Genomic DNA, 26,887 nt, shown 5'->3' on the forward strand with positions numbered 1-26,887 from the left:
ATAAACCTTTAAAAAAAAAGATTTTCCAGCATTTTTATTATTTTCCTGAGGAAGACGAAAAACAAACTTCAGAGTGATTTGTTTTATTGCGAAGGTTTTATCAAGTTTAATACATTCATAAACATGACTGTCAGTAAATTTAAGGACAATGTATACACAGGGACACAATGAGCAGGAATAACAACAGTCATTGAGAATGATATTGCAGACATCCATCTTCTCTTAGTTCCTCAATTAACTAACTACATACGTGAAATGAGAAAAACATATATTATGTCTTAGCAACCATTTGCACTTATGAACACTTAAAGGGGCAATCTGCAGTTGAAACAATAGCAATGGGGACCTTCCTGCCTCTGTTTTTGGCAAAAAGCTGAGTGATGGCCCTGGAGAAATGTGAGCACTCTCAAATGTATAGACAGAGCTAAGAATGCAAGGACTGACCATCTGAAATATCTAGTTTTGAGGCTATACTATGTTGAAGCTTACATTTTGGATTATGGTAGGGTATGACAGTTGAATGAAGCTCATGAGGCATTTATAAGTATATTCTTCAAGAATCAATGGGTACATATCATTAATTTCTATGTCCAAAAATGTATGCAACAGGAAATTCTAATTGGGAAGTAAATTGTAAAGAAGATATACATAATTTGTTAGACCCCATGTAGTTCATACTCACTGATATACTGTAGGTTGTTGATCCTCTGGATGTCAGACATATCCTGCCTCTGTCCTATGTTCACAGAGGAGTCAGGAATGGGAAGGGTGTTTTTCCCCCCTCTTTCTCAATTGAGAAGGCAGTCCTAAAATAGAAGAGAGACAAAGTTGAAAAAAACCTTCAGACATGAACCATTCAAACCCTCTCCCTGGCTCAGACTTACAGCTGAGGTAACCCCCGACCTCAGCCTGACCTTACTGTCCAGGGATAGAGGACAATTCCCACCTCTGTGCTCGGGGTCTTTCTGGAACTCACTCCAGGCCTGGCTCATCTGACCTTGATCAGCCAATTAAAGGCTCTACCAGCGAGCAGCAGAACCCCCACATTGACTGTGCTTTAGCTGTTCCCAAGAGGGCAGGTTGGGGTATCTGTAAACTCCTGTCCTCCACTACAACTCACAACCTGACCTCTCACCCATGGTCCCTTCTGTCCACCACTCTGGACTTCCCAACTGGTGTTAGTGCATCACTGACCATAAAACCACTATTCACCTTCAATTTCCTTCTTGCACTGTTGTGTGTGTGTGTCTGTCCTGTGTGGTGTGGCAATAAACTTGTCACCTTGAGGAATATATTCCCAATTGATCTTGACATACTGGTCTCTGTCGCTCCTGGTGTGTTCGTGGTAGAAGCCCAGTGCGTGGAGGAGCTCATGCGGAACGATGCCGTGGTAGACCCAGCGGTACACATCCAGAGAAAGTTCCTGTTATGCTCCATTTCTCCCCAGCAGAGACCAGCATCTACAAGGGGAACGAGATCCACTTTGGAGCTCAACAGCATGCTGCAGTCGAGCCTTCGCCCGAAGGGTTTTTACAGCAGTGCACACCTGGGGTTTGACCTGCACAAAGTGGCTCTCAACTCACCCAGTTTAACTTTGAACGTCGATGTGGCCACTCCAGGGAACGCAGCGAATGCAGGTTCTAGTGTGAAATGATTTCATGGCCATCAATAATAGCCTTTTCAGAGTCATGTGCGATGAAGAACATCTGTCTCGCTTATGTTATTACATCATAACTTATGTTATTACATCATAACTTCAGGCTATATGTGATCATGGCTTAATAACACACTTTATAAAAACAATCCAATAATGATTTCCCCTTACAGTAGTAATAGTCTATGACAGGTGTAGGCAACCCGGGTCCTGGAATGTCGCAGGGGATTCATTTTCTTTGCTTTATCTGACCTGGAAGAGGTGTGTTGAATTTAGGCATTCACTGAACTGATCAGTTAGCTCAGTTGGTCAGGTGGGGTGCCTAGTTGGAACAAAATCCTGCAGTGCCTGCAGCACTCCAGGAACAGGGTTACCTACCACTGGTCTATGATATATGGCACCTCCTCCAGTCCAGATGAGGATTTGCTCCATCTGAAGTAGTTGCTCGTTGTCCCAAAACTTAATCACGTTTCTGGTTCATCTCCCTCCATTAGCATGTGGCTCATCCCTTGGTGCAAAGAGTTGAGTGGATCACATAATGAAGATATGGGTTGTAGATGCCATCTTAATCAGATACTGACTTGTTAGCTTATGAGTAAATCATATTCGTTTACCTCAAGGATCTTTGTAGCGATGTCTAATGTGTTTCACGTTTCAGTCGTGACATCTGAACAGGAGTATACGGTTATATATGGAAGCTGTCTCTCCGCAGTATTTCAATCTTTCTTGCTAGTTCAGCATTGCGTCTAGGGTTTGTAATTTGGACTAATCATATGTAAATGTTCAATATACAGTAGACTTGATTGTTATATAGCAGCGAACAGTATGGTACATTTAGAGTGAAGACCTCCTCAATGTGCCATTCCTGGAGGGGAGACAATCTCAGAGTGAGTGAGGGATTCTGAACACAAGAGTGATTTGAGTTAAGATAGGAGCTCAGCAGTGCTGAAGGTTACATCTCTTACCAGGGGAGAGCAGCAGCAGGGTCGAGATGGTGAAGATGAGGCTCTGGTCCATGTTCCCTCAGTGTGTGGAGATGCTCAGAGAGGATCCGGTGTAAGCAGGTGTGTGAGATAGAAAATAGATTTTATACAACCACACAGGGAGTGGGCTTAGGCCTTATGTCAACACTTTGGGCCTAAAAACAAGCCTTTCAGTAGAGGGATAACTGCAGTAATCTCACTTATCCATTCAGTTACTGACTTAGGATACTTTAGGACAGTGTTTCCCAACTCCAGTCCTCGAGTACCCCTAACATCACACATTTTTGTTGTAGCCCCGGACAAGCACACCTGATTCAACTCATTGAGGGCCTGATGATTAGTTGACAAGTTGAATCAGGTGTGGCTGTCCAGGGCTGCTGCTGTTGGGGGTACTCGAGGACACCAACGTGGGAAACACTGCTTTAGGATATATAGTTCTACAAGGACAGGTTGTGGAGTTGTGATAGCTATGTTTTTCTTGAATAGTCTTAGATGTAATTCATCAGATTACAAACACTAGGCATCTACAATTTCTAAGTAAAGTTGGACATTTAGGAGTAGGAAGTTGGCAAAGCTTTCATTCAGACATTAAAATCATTCTTAAAGAAGACACAGCTAATGTGTAGAATCCATTAGTAAATGAATTAAGTGCTGAATATTTTACCAGAATTAGGTGCATTTAACATATTAACATAAATCTGAACTGTAAAAGCAGCACTTTACTGATTAAAACACCCTAGAGTCTAGGATTGTAATGTTAGTGAGAGTCTTCTTTCCATAGAGGGGTGATATTTGTTTGTAGTAATTATTTTATAGGCCAAACCGTTCTACAGACGATTTTGTGAGAGGACTGATTTTCGGGATGTCTCATGGTCTGACAAACACAGCTCTGGCTCTGTCACCTTTCACTGCATTAGCAGAATAATACAAATCCCCATAAGAATCCGTCAGTTTAAGCTAGAGATATCTGTTTGCATTGGATGTGTCTCAATCCACCGCATCTGCCGATGGCGCACATTCACATCTGTGGTGAAAGATAACAGAGATAACAGAGATAACAGAGCTAGGAGGGTGTCTGTCAGACCATGAGACAAAAAATTGTTTTATATATTTTTTGATAGGCTACTTCAAGGGGTCTATAATTACTAATCAAATAGCAAAATTATCCTTTGTATGACATTCTTAAAACAATTCCGTACCAGCTTAGTAGAACTTCCCGTCTTAGACAGGGCTTAGATTGTAATGGGTTAATGGTCCAAACGGTTCAGTTTTCAGCAAGGGACCCTCCCTAAATAAACAATTCCTTCTTTTAACAGTACCACTTTACATTAAGGTACTGGTTGCAAAGAGTATATAAAGTTGTTTATAAATATTACATTATTCGTTTATAGATAATAAACTATAGATAATATCTAGTTAATTTTAGTTAATTTATTGTAAGAGATTTAGCCACAACCTACATTCTTCGTATAGAAAAGAGTTGTAAATAATGCGTTGAAAATCCCATTTCTATAGCCTAATCATGCATCTGACACACTGGGTGTACTGTAGACCCAAAGTGATGCACAAGCCACACTGTTTCGTAAATAATGTCCTAATATTTTAGTAAATGGCCTTTGTTTTTATCATATCAAAAGTCCATTTAGAAATGTTACTTTACTTTATAGGCTAATGCGCTAAATTAAAACTTTGCCCTGACCGGCACCAGAATGAATTAGCTGCTATCCGAATCTATTCGGTATTAAGGTCTAAACTTTAGGTTGACTGATGAACTCTCGGACTTCGTGGTGGCTCTGATAAACCGTTGAGCTTGCATGCACAGTAAAGTCTGTGACCTTGCGCTCGACAACACGAACGTAGACGTCACCACAGACAGGCTGGCACATATACTGGCAATGTAATCAAGATACCACCAGAGAGCGCTACAATATCAATCAAATCGAATCAAATCTAAATGTATTAGTCACACGCGACGAATACAACAAGTGTAGGTAGACCTTACAATGAAATGTTTACTTATGAGACCCTAACCAACAATGCAGTAAAAAAAATAATAATACGAATAAGAACTAAAAGTAACAAGTAAATTAAGGAGCAGCAGTAAAATAACAATAGCGAGACTATTTACAGGGGGGTACTGGTCAATCTGCAGGGGCACCGATTAGTCGTGGTAATTGAGGTAATATGTACATGTAGGAGTTATTAAAGCGACTACAACTAATAAATAGTACAATTAATAAATGCGGCAATTCAGATTCCCCTGACATTGAAAATCTAAAAATAAATGATCAAATATCTCGGTCTTCTTTCTAAACATATACCATTGATGTAGTTAAAATCGTTGGCACTCAAAATCATTGCTGACTGTAAATTGTGCAATGGTGACAGCAGGTGTCTTATTCCACAATGATCCAATAATAACTAAGACATGTCATGTGACATGCCATGTAACAGTTGTGTGTTTGGCTATTGGACGAGTAAAATTAAGATTATTCTTTCTCCATCCCGACAGGACAGAGTTGTCTCCTATAGAGAGGTTGAACATTTCCTCAGGCGACAAGGCCTTTTTCAAAACAACTTGATCACGTTGAGGGTCTCTCTCTTTCACCCGTTTCCCCATTTAAACTATGACCCGTTTCCCCATTTGTTCAGTTCACTCTTGGTTATTTAACCTTAGATGGACAAGAAAAGGCTGAAGGCACCCTGCCAATTAAAATCAGTAAATAATGAAACTCCTTTATATCAATTCAATTCAATTCAAGGGCTTTATTGGCATGGGAAACATGTGTTAACATTGCCAAAGCAAGTGAGGTAGACAACATACAAAGTGAATATATAAAGTGAAAAACAACAAAAATTAACAGTAAACATTACACATACAGAAGTTTCAAAACAGTAAAGACATTACAAATGTCATATTATATATATATATACAATGTACAAATAGTTAAAGGACACAAGATAAAATGAATAAGCATAAATATGGGTTGTATTTACAATGGTATTTGTTCTTCACTGGTTGCCCTTTTCTCGTGGCAACAGGTCACAAATATTGCTGCTGTGATGGCACACTGTGGAATTTCACCCAAAAGATATGGGAGTTTTTCAAAATTGGATTTGTTTTCGAATTCTTTGTGGATCTGTGTAATCTGGGGGAAATATGTCTCTCTAATATGGTCATACATTGGGCAGGAGGTTAGGAAGTGCAGCTCAGTTTCCACCTCATTTTGTGGGCAGTGAGCACATAGCCTGTCTTCTCTTGAGAGCCATGTCTGCCTACGGCGGCCTTTCTCAATAGCAAGGCTATGCTCACTGAGTCTCTGCACTGGCCTATAACCATTTAGCAGCAGACCCCCAACACTAACCCACAAACCTCTCCCTTGGCTATACACTCTTGGGAAAAAGGGTTCCAAAAGGCTTCTTCGTCCGTCCGTCACCATAGGAGAACACTGTTTGGTTCCTGGGAGAACCCTTTTTAGTTCCACATATAATCATTTTGGAACCCAAAAGGGTTTTTACCTGGAAGCAAAAAGGGTTATTCAAAGGGTTATTCTATTAGGTTCTAGATAGCACCTTATTTCTACAAGTGTAGGGGGTGAGGGGATGAAAAGTATTGAAAACAATTGGATGACTGGGCTACAGTAATAAGATACACGAGGTTGACTAAAACATCATGCAGCCCTTTTCCAATGTAGCACATGAGGAGTCCATGTATGACCTTGAATCCAACAACATCTCGTCTAAACATACCATATATGCTACCGTAGTGCTTCTAACACATGAATGTACATTATTATAACGTAATTATTGTATGATTGATGGGTTTGATTAAAGCATATTTAATGTCAAATAGGTGTGTTATGTGTGTTATGATAGGAGACTACCACATAAGGTGTTCCTCGTGATAAGCTATTTTAACAAATACTACTCAATAATTCCAGTTTTCAACTGATCTGTGTTTTAAAAGGAATTTTCCGAGACAGGGGTTGTCCGTACTTTTTGGTGAAACCATTGCACAGGGAGATCGCGCACCCTTCTCCCTTTCTCTCTCGATGCCAGGTTATGGTCATGTTACCAAGCGGATTCGAGACTCCGGTTCTTACTCTTCTCATCTCCTTACAGTCATCCACTGACCCCCACTTCCTTCGCCTCGATCCAAAAACTCTGTGTAGCAGTTGACGAGTGGGGCCTGTAGCGGAGTGAGCCGGGTCAGTGTCACAAGACCGAGTTGACTAAGCGTGGCTGCAAACATTTTCCATGCCATCCTAAACGCTGTGTGATTTACTATGGTGTGGTGTTATCCATAGGGGAACATGAATTCCACTGCATTACAAAAAAGTACGAATGTCGGCCTAATGAATTTGGTAAATTGGCGTATAATAAACCACTTGAAGCCTATTATTAATTAGGAACTCAGGTATGACAGGAAAGGGAAGAGTGCAGAATTGACATTGTGTAGCCTAAGTAAATGCGGATTGCATAATCAAATAGCCACCTCAGAAATTAAGTAGACCTACAAATGATCAAACTGCATAGGCAATCCAAAGAGCAGCCTTTATGGAAGTTTGTAGGCCCAACTACGGGGTAGTTCTAGGCATTATATCGGTCCAACTATTTAACATTTCAAATGTGGGCTACACATTTAAATTTCTATTGAAATCCCTGAAACCTGTTAATTAAACAAATTATGGCATATTACTGGTTTGCATTGGAGCCTAGAGACAGTATATCATTCGATATTAGATACAAGAATAAACCAGGTAATGTTACTGTGCTTTCTCATGTTGGTAGTGAGAATGATCTAAATAGTATAGGACCTATATGGCCTGGGTTATGATCACAACATTTATTTTTCAATACATGGGTCGTATTTTTTTTAACTACACCAGTTAGTCAGGCAGACGCTACATTAGACTACCGTAGACCTAGGATTTTTCATTGTTGCTACGCCGATTACGCTAATATAAGGAGGCTGGATTGGAGGGCGTGCACGGATGTAACGGATTACGGAGACACAGCAGACGCAAATGGAGAGAGGGAGGAGAATGGATAAGGGATATACGTAACTAGAGCCTCAATTGTGGCAGCGAAAATAATATAGAACACACAGTAGGCTACAGAAAGTAACATCAATATGCGGGACTAGGCTGGATAAGAGAATAGCCTATGGATTAAATAGTCTACCAAATTGGGTTGACCAATTGTATCACCTGCAATCATTCTTTCAACGCTGTGGCCCTTGATACATTGTTTTTATTTTCAAGCAATAATTTTGGAAACATTTTGCGCTACGACGACTCGTCGCCTCTGAGATCCTGCTATTTAAATATAGGCCTACATAAATGTTATAGGATATATATTTTTTTGTTGGGGGGGGGGGTTCACGATCTGCATCCACTCTTATGGCAATGTCGATAACACCGTGATCTTAACTGTGGCTAAACCGGTCGACATACATCATTGTGGTGGAGTTATCTGTGACTTCCGTAGCTACGGTACTGCCTGGGTTGAGAACTCTTTCCAGCGATGTTCTCACAAATACATGTAAGTATTTCATAATGGTCAACATTGTAAATCTGTGCACATATTGTTTACTGTATTACTTTGGCTCGCACGGTTCCTCTATTCCGCAGCTGATTAACTTTGCGTGACAACGATAATGGTAACCGTGCGTGCTTTAATAATAAACTACCGAATGCTTTGGCATGTGTGTTGTGTCTCTAGGACTTCGTGACTGATCCATTGAGCAAGATCCACCCCCTCTATAACCTATTGTATATAGCCTACTTGTACTGTCAGTCTTCAGCACAATTTGGTCATCTACAGATTCCCATGAAGTCTACAGCATGTATCAATCCAACCAGATTGGTATGAAATGGAACCAAACACATGTATAAAGTAGCTTTACTTTAGCGATAGTGGATATGGTTTTTGGATTGCAATTGACTACTTCTGGTTTCTGATCTTTGCCTAACGCATACAATTATTTTCTCCAGGTAAAGGCTAGTCCTGACCAATAGTCTTTGATGGCATACTGAGTGACAACCATAATTTGAACAGTCTGATGCTTTACACAGTCATGTTCAACACACATACAGTCCAGTTTCTCAACTGCTGTTGAGTTAGTAACCTACATTTAATCGGTGTTCAGAATGAAATTGAATATGCAATGGCGTCAGTCCAGCTAAACCTTGGGTAGGGGAAAGCCTACTTTTACATTTTTGGTCTTGAGCTAGGCTTTATATATATATATATATACACTAGATGACTGACAGGGGGCACTGTTTTGAAGCCAACGCGCCTTCCCCCCACCGTTGTAAAACCGATTTTGGAAGCTATAGAAATGCATTTATTAATGTCTACATTTCTTTTTTTGCCACGGTTATTCTACCTAAATTCATACTTTAAAGTATATTGTGTGAGCTAAACATAAAAAATATAGAAACATTTTCCTTAATGTATACTTTTGGGAAAGTTATGTTACTGTCCCCACTACAACATACTTTAAAAACTTGTAATTTTGACAAAAACATTTTTCTATTTCAATACTGTAGAATTCCACTCATTCCTATGGAGGACTGATTCTTCTGGGGAGTGCCAATATGGCCGACCGGTGGTATAAAAGCCTCTTATTGCCCAATACATAGCATCAGCAATCCAGGGTTTATATACATCATTGTACACAACTGACACCCCTGGAATAGTCTCCCAAGGCAATGGCCTGTGCAAATTATGGCCCTCCAGGACCTGATTGAGATTCCTGATCCAGTATCCCTACACATTGTAAACATGGTACTGGAACTGACCCTGTATATAGATAGTATGCTTACTTACTTTATCATCTTATTCTTATTCTTCTTTTTATATCTTGTTTTTTTTCTACCTTGTTATTTTGAGTATTACATTGTTATTGATTACTGCATTGTTGGGTTTAGGGCTTGCAAGAAAGGTATTTCACTGTACTTGTGCATGTGACTTGAAACTTAAAGGTCTGATGCAGCCGTTTTTATCTCAATGTCAAATAATTTCTGGGTAACAATGAAGTACCTTACTCTGATTGTTTTCTTGGTTTTTACCATTTAAAGTTAAAACAAAAATATTCTTAGCTAAGAGCAATTTCTCAAACGAGAAATTTGCTTGGACTGTCTGGGAATTGTTTTGAGTGGGGAGGTGGAAATTGAAAACGAGCTGTTATTGGCAGAGGTTTGGAACTCTTTCTTATTGGTCTATTAACTAATTTATCCCATGGTGACGTCACCGTGGAAGGCCAAAACTCCCTTCCACCAAAACAGGCTGAAATTTCAGGTGGTCTTTTCAAACAGCTCTCACACTAAAGGACATTATAATTTTCACAATTTCACATTATTATTCCAACCTCCTATTGTGGAAATATAGTGCAGTCGGAAAATATTCAGACCCCATCCCTTTTCCACATTTTGTTATGTTACAGCCTTATTCTAAAATGGATTAAATAAAAAATGCCTCATCAATCTACACACAATACCCCATAAATGACAAAGCGAAAACATGTTTTTCAAAATGTTTGCAAATTTAAAAATAAATACAAAACTTAAATCAAGTTTACATAAGTATTCAAACCCTTTCCAATGAGACTTGAAATTGAGCTCACATACATACTATTTCCACTGATCATCCTTGAGATGTTTATATAACTTGATTGGAGTCCAACATTTGTAAATTCAATTGATTGGACATGACTTACAGTCGATGTCGGAAGTTTACATACACCTTAGCCAAATACATTTAACCTCAGTTTTTCAAAATTCCTGACATTTAATTCTAGTAAAAATTCCCTGTCTTAGGTCAGTTAGGATCCCCACTTTATTTTAAGAATGTGAAATGTCAGAATAATAATAGAGAGAATGATTTATTTCAGCTTTTATTTCTTTCATCACATTTTACAAGTTTACATGCACTCAATTAGTATTTGATAGCATTGACTTTAAATTGTTTAACTTGGGTCAAACATTTCGGATAGCCTTCCTTTAGTTCTGGCCTCCACAATCACCTGACAACCCAATTGAGATGGTTTGGTATGAGTTGGACCTCAGAGTGAAGGACAAGCAGCCAACAAGTGCTCAGTATATATGGGAACTCCTTCAAGTCTGTTGAAAAAGCATTCAGTGTGTTGCTGGTTGAGAGAATGCCAAGAGTGTGCAAAGCTGTCATGAAGGCAAAAGGTGGCTACTTTGAAGAATATAAAATGTATTTTGATTTGTTTAACACTTTTTTGGTTACTACATGATTCCATATGTGTTATTTCATAGTTCTGATGTCTTCACTATTATTCTACAATGTAGAAAATGTTAAAAATAAAGAAAAACCCTTGAATGAGTAGGTGTGTCCAAACCTTTGACTGGTACTGTATATAGTTAACTAAAAAACTAATACCAGACAAAGGAAGTAGAGACAGAAGGGTATTTTGATGATGCTGTTGGCATTGTTTGAAGTGTCAACTGTCAAGATAGGTTTACTGTGCTCAGAGCTCACAATGGTCATTCAAAGCCTTTTAAACCTTTTTATAATGCACTAGATGAGCTATAATCATGCAGAACTTGAGTTAGTAAACAGATGACACTATCTAGTAACTGTTTTAGACTTGTTATTTGTCTGTCGGGTAAACTGGATAGTTTTAAAGCTTCACTTTAGATTCAACTATTGTGATGCGTGTGAACAGTAGTTATGGCACTGTGTCATATCCCAAAGACAAGTTGTTGTTTTATTTACCTCAAATATGATGTTATACTTATACATGTAAATCAGATATTTTATCATTATATATTTTACCCAGTAATATACCCATTTTGTCATTTTATCCCCTAACATTTCTTCCAATATTTGATTTGCCCCCCCCCCCCCTTCTCTCAAAACTTTGTGAATTATCACCCAATTTAAGCCTTTGTGTGTGTGTGTGTGTGTGTGTGTGTGTGTGTGTGTGTGTGTGTGTGTGTGTGTGTGTGTGTGTGTGTGTGTGTGTGTGTGTGTGTGTGTGTGTGTGTGTGTGTGAGAGAGAGAGAGGCAGAATTGCAGTTACTCTATCTGTCCTTCAAGCTTTCCTGTGACTTTGACCTTTGGAATGTGTCAGAGGGTGAGAGTAAGGGGGAGGGGTGGTTGGGTGTAGTGTGCAGAAACATGTGCTTGAGTGCTTGTATGGTAATGAGAAAAGGCTACTGCAATGAGCTAAATTGTGCCTGTGAGAAAGTCAAAGCAATGGTTTCGACTTCTGTCTAGCAATTTAAACCAAATGGTGTTGATGAAGAGAACAGGACACAGTGTATGATACAGTCACTCAGTTATACCTTACTATTTGTTTTAGAGATTAGGAGTAGCTTAGTAGTTTTACAAAGCTTTTCACAAATCTCTGTAACTCTCTGTCTCCAACACACACACACACACACACACACACACACACACACACACTTTCTTGGCTATACATTTCCATACCCTAATAAGTTGGAAACACCTAGACAGAGTGCTTAAAATACAATTGACCCCTCTATGACAAGGATGAATGCTAGCATCTTCAGGCTTATGTTGGATAAAGCAACCATTTATATAGTGTTGGAGTTAAGATTTCGAAAATATAAAGTCAGAAATGGGAGACCAAGAGTTCATATGTTATGTCCTTGTCCTGTGATACACTCTTCAGGACACATGGATTTTGAACATGAACATAATAAGACATGGCGTGAGGAGAAATCAGTAAATGTTTTGTCTGCCTTCTTAGGTTTCCTAATAATTGGACTGTTCTACCCAGACCATAGCCACAATTCTAAACCAATAGAGAGTGAGTGTGGTTACCAGCAGAAGAGACCAATAAGGCTTTCCTGCAGCACAGCACACAGGTAATTGCTTTTTCTATGGCCTTTAATCAAATCTGAACCACCAATAATTATGGATGTAAAATAGCCAGTGATCTAAATATTGCTGTTGTGAAGTTGTATGCTGAAACTATTTTGAAGATATGTTCAAACTGATTGATTTTAAGCACTAAGATAAAGTGTTGGCCTCTCAGCCTGTGGATAAACCTCATGAAAGTTTGAGGAGTTGAATCATTTCACAGATCAGAAGGTAAAGTGTTTTTATTTTTTCCCCCTGCCTTTTGTCATATGCAGCGAACTGTAGTAGCCACTACCCCCGTACTGTGTCACCCATCTCTGTCATTGAAATATTAGTAGCTACTTCCTATCATGCACCAGACCTCCCATCTCTCCAATCCTGTCTGAAAACCAACATTTGAATTCGACACGTTTTTAGAAGCGTTATAGCGCGTTACCTACGTTGTGTATCCTGTCAACACAAACGCCCGTGGTAATATCGCCGAGGGCAACCAGATACTTGGGGAACTCAAGGTACCTTGAGGGAGTAGGGCTAGTCAGTTTGGTAACTAACTAGCTAGCTTAGCTAGAAGTAAGTTGATGTCACCTGATGAGGAAAGCCAACACATACGAATGGTATGCTAGCTAGCTACTGCTTGGTTATTTTCTTTAGCCCTTAAACTTGTGATGAACTAACTTTAGCTACCTAGCTGTTAACTAAATGTACGTTTTCCATTCAGCTAAATACCTGAACATCCACACAGATCTTAATAGTTCATATTAGCCCGAAAGGCTAGTTGTCTTGAGGGTGTACAAACGCCACACATGGAACTTGTTAACACGGCTAACTGTGATACCTAGCTGTAACGTTAGCTAATTGTATAGCCACATTCCTCGTCAATTCTAGCAACATAATAGGGATGTGGCATTCATTTTCTTATTGTCCTCACTCTTTCCTTTACCTGCTCGGTGGCATTCATTTTCTTATTGTCCTCACTCTTTCCTTTACCTGCTCGATGGCATTCATTTTCTTATTGTCCTCACTCTTTCCTTTACCTGCTCGGTGGCATTCATTTTCTTATTGTCCTCACTCTTTCCTTTACCTGCTCGGTGGCATTCATTTTCTTATTGTCCTCACTCTTTCCCTTTACCTGCTCGGTGGCATTCATTTTCTTATTGTCCTCACTCTTTCCTTTACCTGCTCGGTGGCATTCATTTTCTTATGGTCCTCACTCTTTCCTTTACCTGCTCGGTGGCATTCATTTTCTTATTGTGCTCACTCTTTCCTTTACCTGCTCGGTGGCATTCATTTTCTTATTGTGCTCACTCTTTCCTTTACCTGCTCGGTGGCATTCATTTTCTTATTGTGCTCACTCTTTCCTTTACCTGCTCGGTGGCATTCATTTTCTTATTGTCCTCACTCTTTCCTTTACCTGCTCGGTGGCATTCATTTTCTTATTATCCTCACTCTTTCCTTTATCTGCTCGGTGGCATTCATTTTCTTACTGTCCTCACTCTTTCCTTTACCTGCTCGGTGGCATTCATTTTCTTATTGTCCTCACTCTTTCCTTTACCTGCTCGGTGGCATTCATTTTCTTATTGTGCTCACTCTTTCCTTTACCTGCTCGGTGGCATTCATTTTCTTATTGTCCTCACTCTTTCCTTTACCTGCTCGGTGGCATTCATTTTCTTATTATCCTCACTCTTTCCTTTATCTGCTCGGTGGCATTCATTTTCTTACTGTCCTCACTCTTTCCTTTACCTGCTCGGTGGCATTCATTTTCTTATTGTCCTCACTCTTTCCTTTACCTGCTCGGTGGCATTCATTTTCTTATTGTCCTCACTCTTTCCTTTATCTGCTCGGTGGCATTCATTTTCTTATTGTCCTCGCTCTTTTATTTACCTGCTCGGTGGCATTAATTTTCTTATTGTCCTCACTCTTTCCTTTACCTGCTCGGTGGCATTCATTTTCTTACTGTCCTCACTCTTTCCTTTATCTGCTCAACCTGCCTCCTTCACAATCTCACGAATGGCTTTGCCCGGCTTCAAGTGCATTCAAATAGCTAGCAAAGGCATTGCTGCTAACACCTTAGCTTGCTAACTGGGGGGGTGAAGACCTCCCGGCATTTGTCAGATCATTTACATGTCTGTTTTGGCACTTCAAGTTTAAGACATGTTAATTTGTGAAGACTGGAAAATATTTTGATCTGTGGCTAGGGATCATCATTATCAGACAATGTTAATTATTGAATATCTTCACAGATGATGGGGAATTGATACAAAAAATAGTCATCCATGCCAAATGTGGGAGCTACAACAGCCGTACAATCTTTACACTGTAGTAGGGTGGACATGTTATGTAAAGGCATAAAGATTACAGGCCAGAGTGTACAGGCCAGAGTGTACAGCGTTTGAGAAGCATTGGGCCACTGGACCAAAAGAAGTACTATGTCCCACATTTCACCACCTGCTGAGTTGTGGAAAGGAAAGGAGGAGTCGGGGTAAACCCAGTGGCCTACAGTCTAGAGTTCAGACAGAAATTCCCTGTTTTACACAATCCCTGTCTGTGTGCTGTCATAATCCCAGAATCTCTGTATTTGAAGTTACATTTTTACATTGCATTTTGAAAGTGAATTGTACAATCACCCTTGCAAAAGTGTCAGCATTCAATAGAACACAGAACTCTGATGCTGTCTGTAGGTTCTGGTGGGACATAATGGAGAGTGTTTTCCATCTCCTTACTGGGAATTCCTTATGTGGGTTTCATTAAGGGATTGCTGCTCTTCTGCTGTGGATTAATTACCCTAATCTGGAGAGGGCAGAGTAGGTTGGAGCTGGGATTATGGTCTCTCTCACAGCCCGTAGCATTTTAGCACTCACTTTAGCACAAACATACAGTACTTCCCCACGCACGCACAAACACACTCTCTCACTCGCCCTTCACTCCCCATTCTCTGTCTCTTCAAAATATCCCATTATGTCAGATTATTCTTTGCTGGTTTGCAGCAGCCATTTTTCTTATAGGCTACTTGTTGTTGCTGTGCGGTATATTTATTAGGCAATAGGCACACACACTGCAAGCTCCAGTAGGCCTACATTTTTTGTTTATGTTTAATAAGGGAAAAGGACACGCATAGCGTGTGCAAACATCATGTTCAGTCTATGTAGTTCTCCGTTGAAGGCTTGACAGTCGACCCAAAGGAGTGTTCGTCGTGACTTGTCAGTTGTCAAGCTAGTGATATAATTCAGCGCCAGTTTTGATTATCTTAATGTTTTTTTAGTTAACTAGGCAAGTCAGTTAAGAACAAGTTCTTATTTACAATGACGGCCTAGGAACAGTGGGTTAACTGCCTCGTTCAGGGGCAGAACAACAGATTTTGACCTTGTCAGCTCGGGGATTCAATCTAGCAACCTTTACGGTTACTGGCCCAATGCTCTAACCACTAGGCTACCTGCCAGGATTGATGATTGTCCTGGTTGTCTGGATGGGCACATTAGAAGTGGGTGTGTGACAGTCTAATACCTCTGTCTCACTTTTTTTCCCTCCCTCCCCCTCCCATCGCTCTCCCTCCATCTGCAGTGACCATGTCTTCCAGGGAGCGTCGGTCAGAACTGTACATCAAGGCAGAGCCCAGCAGTCCAGATGGAGGTGGTGGGGGCCGGGCCAGCCCAGGGGGAGCCTCCTCAGACTCCTCCCAGAGTGGTGGAGGTGGAAATAGAAGAGATGGGGTTGGGCGCTACTCACCCCATCTGTACACCCCAGCCCTGCGCTGCCACTTCAAGGAGGAGGGTGGGGACGGGGCAGAGGAGGGATCCACAGGTAGCGGAGGAGGGCGGTGCAAGTATGCCCTGAGCACGCTACCTAAGAGACTGTGTTTAGTGTGTGGAGACGTAGCCTCTGGCTACCACTACGGTGTAGCCTCGTGTGAAGCCTGCAAGGCCTTCTTCAAGAGAACCATCCAGGGTAAGGATGCTTGTGGGGGTGAAGTTGAGTGTGTGACAGTATGAGGATTGAAATGGGGTAGACCTTGATTGCTTTGACAAAAGTCTTATATCGCTGTTTTTTTTCTTCCTTCTCATCTCTCCGTCCTTCTTTCCACCAACTTGCCTTACCTAAGGTAACATTGAATATAGCTGTCCGGCGTCAAACGAATGTGAGATCACCAAGAGGCGCAGAAAGGCTTGCCAGGCGTGCCGCTTCACCAAGTGCCTCAAAGTGGGCATGCTGAAAGAGGGTGAGCATATGATCCATCACCCTTAACTATTGGACTGGTCTGGTCTGGAGGCACTGTTTGATGCCTTGTGACAAGTAGTTATTTGATTAAGATCTGCCTCTTTATCTCCATCCTTCTCCAAGCAAAGGGAACTTTGTTGTCTCTCTTTCCCTCTCCCCTACTCTCTTTATCACGCTCTCTTCATTGTCGCGGTGTTGTGTGTCGTAGGAGTCCGTCTGGACCGAGTCAGAGGAGGGAGGCAGAAGTATAAAAGACGTCCAGAGGTGGAGAGCGCGACCTATCAGAGTGCCGCTTTACCGCTTAGGAAGGAAGGGGAGAAAGGTAAGGAAGGGACTGAGAAAACCGTGTCAGGTTCTGTCTTGAAAGAACACAACTGTGGGCCTCCAGAGTGGCACTAGAGATTCTGGGTTCAAGTCAAAGCTCTGTTACAGCCGTCCGTGACCGGGAGACCCACGGGGTGGCGCACAATTGGCCCAGCATCGACCGGGTTAGGGGAGGGTTTGGCCGGCAGGGATGTCCTTGTCCCATCACACACTAGTCACTCCTGTGTTGGGCCGGGTGTAGTGCACACTGACACGGTTGCCAGGTGTATGATGTTTCCTCTGACACATTGGTGTGGCTGGCTTCCTTGTTAAGTGGGCATTGTGTCAAGAAGCAGTGTGTCTTGGTTGGGTTCTGTTTCGGAGGATGCACAGCTATTGACCTTCGCCTCTCCCAAGTCTATACGGGAGTTGCAGCAATGAGTCAAGACTGTAACTATAAATTGGATGTCACAAAATTGGGGAGAAAAAGGGGTAAAAAGAAAGAACACAACTCTGCAGGCAAGTTTTCTAAAGAGCCCTCATTTCCCAACAAAACCATTATATTAACATAATATCTTTTGTTTTATGGTAAATGTAACAGCTGTTGTGCCATAATGCTTGCTTTCTGTGTGTGTGTGACCCAGGATCCTCCAGCATCATTGTGTCCCACCTCCTGGTGGCAGAGCCAGAGAAACTGTTTGCCATGCCTGACCCCCTGCAGCCTGATACGGCTCAGCGCACACTCACCACCCTCTGTGACCTCGCCGACCGCGAACTGGTCGTCATCATCGGCTGGGCCAAACACATCCCCGGTAAGGGGGGTAGGGAAGAGGGGTGGGTGAGGGAGGGAGATTGGCATGGGAAGAGAATGGAGGAATGTAGTATGGGTCCACGGTGAAATAAGTTGGTTGGAACTAGCCCTCAGCACTTATCAGTAGCCCTGCAGTGGTTCACTATGTCTTATTCAGGGACTAGAATGCTGTCTCTTTGTATCAGCTGTCTGCCTAGTGATTGAGCAGTCAGTCTGCTCTAACCCTAACCCTCCCTTCCCTTCATGTGTCCACCCTTGCAGGCTTCCTGTCGCTGTCCCTGGCAGACCAGATGTCGGTGCTGCAGTCGGTGTGGCTGGAGGTGCTGGTGCTGGGTGTGGCCTTCCGCTCCCTGGGCTGTGAGGATGAGGTCGTGTTCGCTGAGGACTTTGTCCTTGACGAGGAGATGTCTCGCGTGGCTGGACTGACAGAGCTCAACGCAGCCGTCAGCCAGCTGGCCCGACGCTTCCGCTCCCTGCAGCTGGACCGGGAGGAGTTTGTCATGCTCAAAGCCATCGCACTCACCAACTCAGGTAAACTAGCTATACAAAGTATAATCATAGAATATCCATCCAATCAGCATTATGTGGAGTGACATAACATGAAAATGTGATGAAAGCATTAGGTGAGACTGAAATATCGAACCCTCCATATGCACAATAAGCTACTAACATTCTTTATTGGAAGCACTACTCTACTTCAGTTTCATTTAGCAGATTGGTCCAAACAGTTTATTTCAGAGAAAATACACCCCAGAAAAATCAGCGCAGACAGATTAGTAAAGATTGTTGAAGTGCATAACTCCAGCCCTGAGGGACTGACAGACGATTACTGTAAACAGCAAATTCACCCCCACGGTCTGCTTAGCGTACAAAGGCACTATTTCTTTTATATTTGTCACGTTAGGGACCATTGCGTCCTATTACTTAATCACCTACGTTTACTGCCATACACAATCTTACAAAACCCTCTGTCCAAAAGGCAAAAGGAAGCTTTTAGAAATACACGCTGACCATGCTCGCCCTCTCCCCTGCCAGACTCTGTGTACATAGAGGACATAGAGGCGGTGCAGAAGCTGAGGGACCTCCTTCACCAGACCCTGTTGGAGCTAGAGTGCCAGCGACGCCCCGAGGACCCCCAGCGGGCGGGCCGTCTCCTCCTCACCCTCCCCCTTCTCCGCCAGACGGCTGGTCGCGCCCTCACCACCTTCTACAGCATCAAGACCCGAGGCGGCGTGCCCATGCACAAACTCTTCCTAGAGATGCTGGAAGCCATGATGGACTCGCCCTAGAGAGAAGAGAGGAAAGCCAAGGAAAGAGGATGCAAGGGCATGAGAGACAGGGAATCTGCAAAGAATGAATGGCTGGCTAGTGTGATTGGAGAAGTTTTTATTCGATTTTGATAATGAAGAATGTGGAGATTGTCTCTGGATTGTTTTTGTTTTTTTATCATCGACCTCTTCAGAGATTCAAGTGTGTTTAAAAACAGAGAGAACCCATGTACATTTATTAGATGCCCTCTGTGGAGGTTGATGGTGGAATATAACTCCTTAATACATGACCGCCAAACTTTGTTGAAAGACTCCAAGACTCGGTCAGTTCAAATATGGGAATAAACTACATCCAATCAATCTGAATGACAGAATCATATTAGATGTCCACTATCCCTAACCTTCAGATGATAAACTACTGAAGGACTGCAGTGAGATATCTAAGACCAGACTGTAACCTTGTGGCTAAGACTTTATGGCGAACGATGCAATTACCTCCCTCCACACAAAAGCCATACTAAAATACCAGACAAAGAAATAGCCATTGGCAATGACTGCAGTATGGGGTCAGACCGACATGCACCCATAAGAGTATTTGTAGGTTTCTCTACATACACAGTCTTACAATGCATTCATATGAATTACTTGCAATGTGTTTTTAAGCAATACTTTACAATTAATTGCAAGAAAAATAATAGTTGTGACTCGTATGGCAATGACTGGCTATACATATAGGCTTAGGTGGCCAGGTGGGTGTGGAAAAACTGCTTTATAAAAGGCTGTGCAATTGATTATTAGTCTAAGAAAAGAAGAGTATTATGATTGTCAACAAAATGTTGATGTGTCTCTTTACTTGGGAGTTGTTAGATTTTATTTATACTGTAAGTAGACTCAATGGGTACACAAAAAATGGAATACTGCTCAAGTAGTTGTGTGCGAGACAGAAGGGAAGGTTTACTGCAGTGTTGGCACCACATTGAAGCAATGAAGGTGCAGCAAAATCAGGGGGGGGGGGGGGGGGGGGGGCGACAGTTCTACTTTTTGGAATAATTGATTCTCCAGATCTCTTCGCTAGTCCTCTCCAACCAGTCTGATTCAGATGGAATGTGCTGCTTGAAACCGTTCGTTTGATTAACTGAATAGGCCATTATGAGTGATCAAATTGACTTGGGACTCAAATTATGAATTTAAACGGTTATATTTTCATTGTTGTGCCAGCGAAACAGATTGCTGCTGCTCTTGCAGCCGCTCAAAGACTGAAGAAAGGGACCTCTGTTGTTTTGACCTGGAGGTCCTCGTACTGTGTATGATCTTTGAACTGCAAGCATATCGGTGCCCAAATGGGGCATTGAATTGCAACACATTCAGCCTCATATGGGAAGCTCCAGCCCAGTCTGACAGATACCATAGTTTTAATCCTTTTCAAACCCACTGAGCACACACTGGTTGAATCAATGTGGCTTCCACACAATTTCAATGAAACTACATTGAACCAACGTGGAATAGACGTATTACTAGAAATAACTGAAAACCGTTTTGAATGTGTGTTTTCACTGTTAAAGAAAACGTTTGAACATGCCAATGAGAGCTGAAGCCTGTAAATGTAGGAGACGGTCCCTGACATGAATGATGGAATAGATTAGACTGGTTGCCACTGTTAATTGAAATTCATGCTTGAGTATCTGGATTTTCCAACGTAGTTTTTTCTTTCTTGGATTTTAAGGCTCTCGCATTTAAATTGTTACACTTGGCCTCAGGTTTGGTACTGAAATAAAGCAATCCATTGAGAATGTTGTGACTTATGTTTTTCAAATGGATTTTAGTATGAATTTTTTTCTTCTGACAATGCTTTGAATCTGTGAAGAAAACCATGTCCTTTAGGAATTGTTACACCATTACTGAATTGACATACTCCCCTCTTAAGTATCCCACCTACATTATCTGTCAGAGATTCTGCAGTCTGTTCACTCTCCCAAACAAATGTTCTAGATTTATAATGTACCCATTAATTTCTGTTCTTCATGGCTGTGGATTGTTTGCATTTGACGTTTTGATTTGTGACTATTTGAAATCTTTTTATTTTTTATATTTTTTGTTTTTTATTGAACAGTAGCATTAGGTGCCAATTGGCTCAACTCTGTTCTATATCTTGCGGTCTGATTTGTTCTTTGTTCAATCATTATTTTGTCATTTTGTTTCTCAAAGGCGACTTGGAATTTTTGAAAATGTGTAAACAAACATGGATGCCTGGGTCCAGTTTAAGAAAGTTGTAAAAATATATATATAAATGTTTGTGTCAATAATAACTAATATAATAATACAAAGGTAGTGTTTTCAGAAGGATACGCATTATGTAATGTCACTTTGTCTGTCATATATAGGTACGGTTCGGGGGGCATTTAGAGTATCACAATTTAGAGGATGTAAAATCATTGGTGGTTGTTGTAAAATGAGCAATACAAGAAATTACCAAAACTCTGTTTCACATTTCCTTGTATAGTCACAATGTAAATTCAACATAAACAGTAATAATAATAATAATGACATTTAATAGTAGTACTAAAGCTTATAACATGGAAAAGTTCAAATCAATATTTGTATTTTTAAAAATACTGTATTTAAAAGATTAAATGATATTTTTTACTCAATTTGCTGATATTTGTTGATACTCATTTGATCTTTTGTGTGGGTTTAAGTCAAATGGCTGTGAATGTCTGTGTGTGTATGTACTGTTTTTCAGTAAGCTACAATGGTTATTTTGATGTGACTGTCTAAACAAAATTATTAAATTACAGGTGCATTATTACTATGAAGAAAAGACAAATGCTACACTGAAGTAAACAAGGGGTAGATTAAAATATTGTAGGTGCTTTGTGTTTTGTAATAAATTAACACACATCATCACATTTCATTGGTCTCGTACGTCTTCTGTCATGATTTGTTTGTTAGAATGTTTGTCTGTCTGCTGCTGTCCTGTTTCCCAGTCATGTTATAAACTGTTTCCTGTCCTGCTCAGCAAAGTTCATGAGTCAGATATAAACACAGAGATCCTCTTAAATTAGTTCTAATATGCAATTATATGGATTGTGCCTTCAGAAAGTAGTCATACCCCCTTGATTTATTCTACTTTTGGTTGTGGTACAGCCTGAATTCAAAATGGATCACATTCTACACACAATACCTCATAAGTAAAAAAAATATGTTTTTAGAAATGTTTCTGAATACAGAAATATCTAAGTATTAACACCCCTGAGTAGATACTTTGTAGAAGCATCTTTGTCAGTGATTACAGCTGTGAGTCTTTCTGGGTAAGTCTCTCAGACTTTTCCACATCTAGGTTGTGTTACGTTTGGGGCAAATCCAATACAACACATCACTGAGTACCACTCTCCATATTTGAATTCACCTTTCAGCAGGATAATAACCTAAAACACAAAGCCAAATCTACACTGGAGTTGCTTAGTAAGAAAAGGGTGAACATTCCTGAGTGGTTGAGTTACAGTTTTGGCTTAAATCTATTTTAAAATCTATGGCAAGACCTGAAAATAGTTGTCTGGCAATGATCAATAACCAATTTGACAAGAGTTTGAAGAATTTTGAAAATATTAATGGGCAATTGTTGCACATTACAGGTGTGGAACGCTCTTAGATACATACCCAGACTCACAGCTGTAATCACTGCCAAAGGTGCTTCTACAAAGTATTGACTCAGTGTGAATACTTATTTAATTAGATATTTCTGTATTTCATTGTCAATTAATTTGAAAAAAAATCTAAAAACATGTTTTCACTGTAATTATGGGGCATTGTGTGTAGATGCGTGAGAAAAAATATATTTGATCAATTTTCAATGTGGAATAAGGCAAGGGGTGTACCTGAGTTCAATTTTGAGTCTCCTAGCAAGGGTCTGAATACTTATGTAAATAAGGTAATTCAGTTTTATTTTATTTGATAAATTCATCAAAATTTCCAAAAACCTGTTTTCGCTTTGTCATTATGAGGTATTTTGTGTAGATTGATGAGGATTTTTTATTTATTTAATCAATTCTAGTATAAGGCTGTAACACAACAAAATGTGGAATAAGTCAAGGGGTATGAATACTTTCCGAAGACACATTTGGAAACTGTTCAGACCCCTTCACTTTTTCCAAATGTTGTTACTTTACAGCCTTATTCTAAAATTCATTGAATGTAGTTTTTTTCTCATCAACCTACACACAATAACCCATAATGACACAGCAAAAACGTGTTTTTAGAAATGTTTGCAAATGTCTTCAAAATAAAAAAAACTTAAATAATTATTCATCCCCTTTACTCAGTACTTTGTTGAAGCACCCTTGGCAGTGATTACAGCCTCGAATCTTCCTAGGTATGACGCTACAACCTTGGAACACCTGTATTTGGAGAGTTTCTCCCATTCTTCTCTGCAGATCCTCTCAAGCTCTGTCAGGTTGGATGGGGAGCGTCGCTCGCAGCTATTTTCAGGTCTCTCCAGAGATGTTTGTTCAAGTTCAAGTCCATGCTCTGGCTGGGCCAATCAAGGACATTCAGAGACTTTTCCCGAAGCCACTCCTGCATTGTCTTGGCTGTTTGCTTAAGGTTGTATTCCTGTTGGAAGGTCAACCTTCGCCCCAGTCTGAGGTCCTGAGCGCTCTGGAGCAGGTTTTCATCGAGGATCTCTCTGTACTTTGCTCCGTTCATCTTGTCATCAAACCTGACTAGTCTCCCAGTCCCTTCCGCTGAAAAATATCCCCACAGCATGATGCTGCCACCACCATGCTTCACCGTAGGGATGGTAGCAGGTTTCCTCCAGATGTGACGCTTGGCATTCAGGCCAAGGAGTTCAATCTTCGTTTCAGCAGACCAGAGAATTTTGTTTCTCATGAGCTAAGAGTCCTTTAGTTGCCTTTAGGCAAACTCCAAGCGGCTGTCATGTGCCTTTTACTGAGGAGTGGCTTCCGTCTGGCCACTCTACTATAAAGGCCTGATTGGTGGAGAGCTGCAGAGATGGTTGTCCTTCTGGAAGGTTCTCCCATCTCCACAGAAGAACTCGGAGCTCTGTCAGAGGGACCATCGGGTTTTGGTCACCTCCCTGACCAAGCTCCTTCTCCCCTGATTGCTCAGTTTGGCCGGGCAACCAGCACTAGGAAGGGTGTTGGTGGTTCCAAACTTCTTCCATTCTAAAATGATGGAGGCCACTGTGTTCTTGGGGACCTTAAATGCTGCAGAAATGTTTTGGTACCCTTCCCCAGATCTGTGCCTCGACACAACCCTGTCTCGGAGCTCTACGGACAATTTCTTCAACCTCATGGCTTTTTTTTTTGCTCTAACATGCACGGTCAACTGTGGGACCTTATATAGACAGGTGTGTGCTTTTTCAAATCATGTCCAATCAATTGAATTTACCACAAGTGGACTACAATCAAGTTGTAGAGACATCTCAAGGATGATCAATGGAAACAGGATGCACCTGACCTCAATTTTGAGTCTCATAGCAAAGGGTCTGATTACTTATGTAAATAATTTCCAAAAACTTGTTTTTGCTTTGTCATTATGGAGTATTGTGTGTCGTTTGATGAGGGAAAAAAAAGTATTTAATCAATTTTAACATGGAGAACATTATCTATCTATGTGGATATTAGAGCAGCGGTAACTCACCAGAACTACCAGCATTACAACCAAGTATATGATTACCCTGGAGCAGATCCTTTGTTCGCTCTCCCCACAGCAATTGAACTTATTCCAGAGGCCAACCCAAAACATCACCGGTGGAGGAGAGGCACACGAGGTGGCCAGCTGGTTCGACTTTGGAGGCGGGCACACCACCCACCGCTTCCGAGTATATTACTTGCTAATGTTCAGTCTTTGGATAACAACGTTTATGAGCTCAGAGCAAGGATTTCTTTCCAGAGAGACATTGGGGCCTGTAACATACTTTGTTTCACCAATACATCGTGCAGACTATAATAAATATCTTTCCGGGAAGCAGAAGGGCGGAGGGGTGTGTTTCATGATTAAAGACTCATGGTGTAATTCTAGGAACATACAGGAACTCAAGTCCTTTTGTTCACCTGACTTAGAATACCTCACAATCAAATGTGATCTCCCAAGATCCCAAGAGAATTCTCCTCCGTCATTGCCACGGCCGTTTACATCACTCCTCAAGCCGATACCACGACGGCCCTCAAAAAACTTCACTGGACTTTATGCAAACTGGAAACAGCATATCCTGAGGCTGCATTAATTGTGGCTGGGATTTTAACCAAGCAAATTTGAGGACTAGGCTGCTGAAGTTCTATCAACATATTGACTGTACTACTCGCGCTGCTAAGTCTCTCCACCATTGCTATTCAAATTTCCGGAATGCTTACAAGGCCCTCCCCCGCCCCCCTTTCGTCAAATCTGACCACGACTCCATCTTGCTCCTCCCTTCCTATAGGCAGAAACTCAAACAGGAAGTACCCGTGCTAAGGACTATTCAACGCTGGTCTGACCAATCGGAATCCACGCTTCAGGATTATTTTGATCACGTGGACTGGGATATGTTCAGGGAGCTTGCGAAAATAATCTAGATGCATACACGGATACGGTGACTGAGTTTATAAGGAAGTGTATTGGAGATGTAGTTCCCACTGTGACTATGAAAACCTACCCTAACCACAGTAGCGCGAAACTGAAAGCGCGAACCACCTCATTTAACCATATCAAGGTGACTGGGAATATAGCAGAATATAAACAGTGTAGTTATTCACTCCGCAAGCTAACAAGCTAAACGTCATTATAGAGATAAACTGGAGTCGCAATTTAATGGCTCAGACACGAGACGTATGTGGCGTCGACTACAGACAATCGCAGACTACAAAAGGAAAACCAGCCACGTCGAAAGAGGCCGACATCTTGCTTCCAGACAAGTTAAACACATTCTTTGCTCGCTTTGAGGATAACACAGTGCCACGGACGTGGCCCGATGCCAAGGACTGTGGGCTCTCCTTCTCCGTGGCCGACGTGAGTAAAACATTTAAATGTGTTAACCCTCGCAAGGCTGCCGGTCCAGACGGCATCCCAGCCGCGTCTTCAGAGCATGCGCAGACCAGCTGGCTGGTGTGTTTACGGGCACATTCAATCTCTCCCTGTCCCAGTCTGCTGTCCCCACATGCTTCAAGAAGGCCACCATTGTTCCTGTACCCATGAAGGCAAAGGTAATTGAACTTAATGACTATTGCCCCGTAGCACTCACCTCTGTCATCATGAAGTGCTTTGAGAGACTAGTCAAGGATCATATCACCTCTATCTTACCTGCCGCCCTAGACCCACTTCAATTTGCTTACCGCCCCAATAGATCCACAGATGATGCCATCACCATCACTCTGCACACTGCCCTATCCCATCTGGACAAGAGGAATACCTATGTAAGAATGCTGTTTATTGACTATAGCTCAGCATTCAACACCATAGTACCCTCCAAACTCATCATTAAGCTTGAGGCCCTGGGTCTGAACCCCGCCCTGTGCAACTGGGTCCTGAACTTCCTGACGTGCCGCCCCCAAGTGGTGAAGGTAGGAAACATCACCTCCACTCCGCTGATCCTCAACACTGGGGCCCCACAAGGGTGCGTGCTCAGCCCCCTCCTGTAGTCCCTGTTCACTCATGACTGCGTGGCCAAGCACGCTTCCATCTCAATCATCAAGTTTTAGACCCAAGCCACCCCCTGTACCCGGACTTTGAACTACTCCCCTTTGGGCACAAGTATAGGGCACCCCTCAGCAGGAAAAACAGAACTAGACAATCATTTGTG

The 26,887-nt window shown here is 41.6% G+C and overlaps 1 protein-coding gene across 4 annotated transcripts; it reads left to right on the forward strand.

Annotated features, from left to right (window-relative positions):
- Nucleotides 1–7,656: 7,656 nt before the first annotated feature.
- Nucleotides 7,657–20,111, forward strand: LOC115135623 (steroid hormone receptor ERR1-like). Of its 4 annotated transcripts, XM_029670518.2 has the most exons (8): nucleotides 7,657–8,181; nucleotides 12,386–12,503; nucleotides 16,057–16,440; nucleotides 16,595–16,711; nucleotides 16,919–17,032; nucleotides 17,658–17,825; nucleotides 18,086–18,355; nucleotides 18,860–20,111. In XM_029670518.2, the coding sequence occupies exons 3-8, from the start codon at nucleotides 16,062–16,064 to the stop codon at nucleotides 19,111–19,113; spliced, it is 1,302 nt and encodes a 433-aa protein (XP_029526378.2). In that variant the 5' UTR covers nucleotides 7,657–8,181; nucleotides 12,386–12,503; nucleotides 16,057–16,061; the 3' UTR covers nucleotides 19,114–20,111. The 4 variants fall into 4 exon arrangements, with proteins under 4 accessions (XP_029526378.2, XP_029526379.2, XP_029526381.2 ...); XM_029670519.2 differs by lacking the exon at nucleotides 12,386–12,503; XM_029670521.2 differs by lacking the exons at nucleotides 7,657–8,181; nucleotides 12,386–12,503 and adding an exon at nucleotides 12,796–13,010.
- Nucleotides 20,112–26,887: the final 6,776 nt, after the last annotated feature.

This window comes from Oncorhynchus nerka, linkage group LG10 (genome assembly GCF_034236695.1).
Source record: "Oncorhynchus nerka isolate Pitt River linkage group LG10, Oner_Uvic_2.0, whole genome shotgun sequence".
Classification (NCBI taxonomy): domain Eukaryota; kingdom Metazoa; phylum Chordata; class Actinopteri; order Salmoniformes; family Salmonidae; genus Oncorhynchus; species Oncorhynchus nerka.

What these genes read in the sequence shown, in the direction of transcription:
- LOC115135623 (XM_029670518.2), top strand. Translation starts at nt 16,062, where the DNA reads ATGTCTTCCAGGGAGCGTCGGTCAGAACTGTACATCAAGGCAGAGCCC. An exon ending in CTTCAAGAGAACCATCCAGG is followed by an intron (nt 16,441 to 16,594) that starts GTAAGGATGCTT and finishes GCCTTACCTAAG; the next exon opens with GTAACATTGAATATAGCTGT. An exon ending in CTGGGCCAAACACATCCCCG is followed by an intron (nt 17,826 to 18,085) that starts GTAAGGGGGGTA and finishes CCACCCTTGCAG; the next exon opens with GCTTCCTGTCGCTGTCCCTG.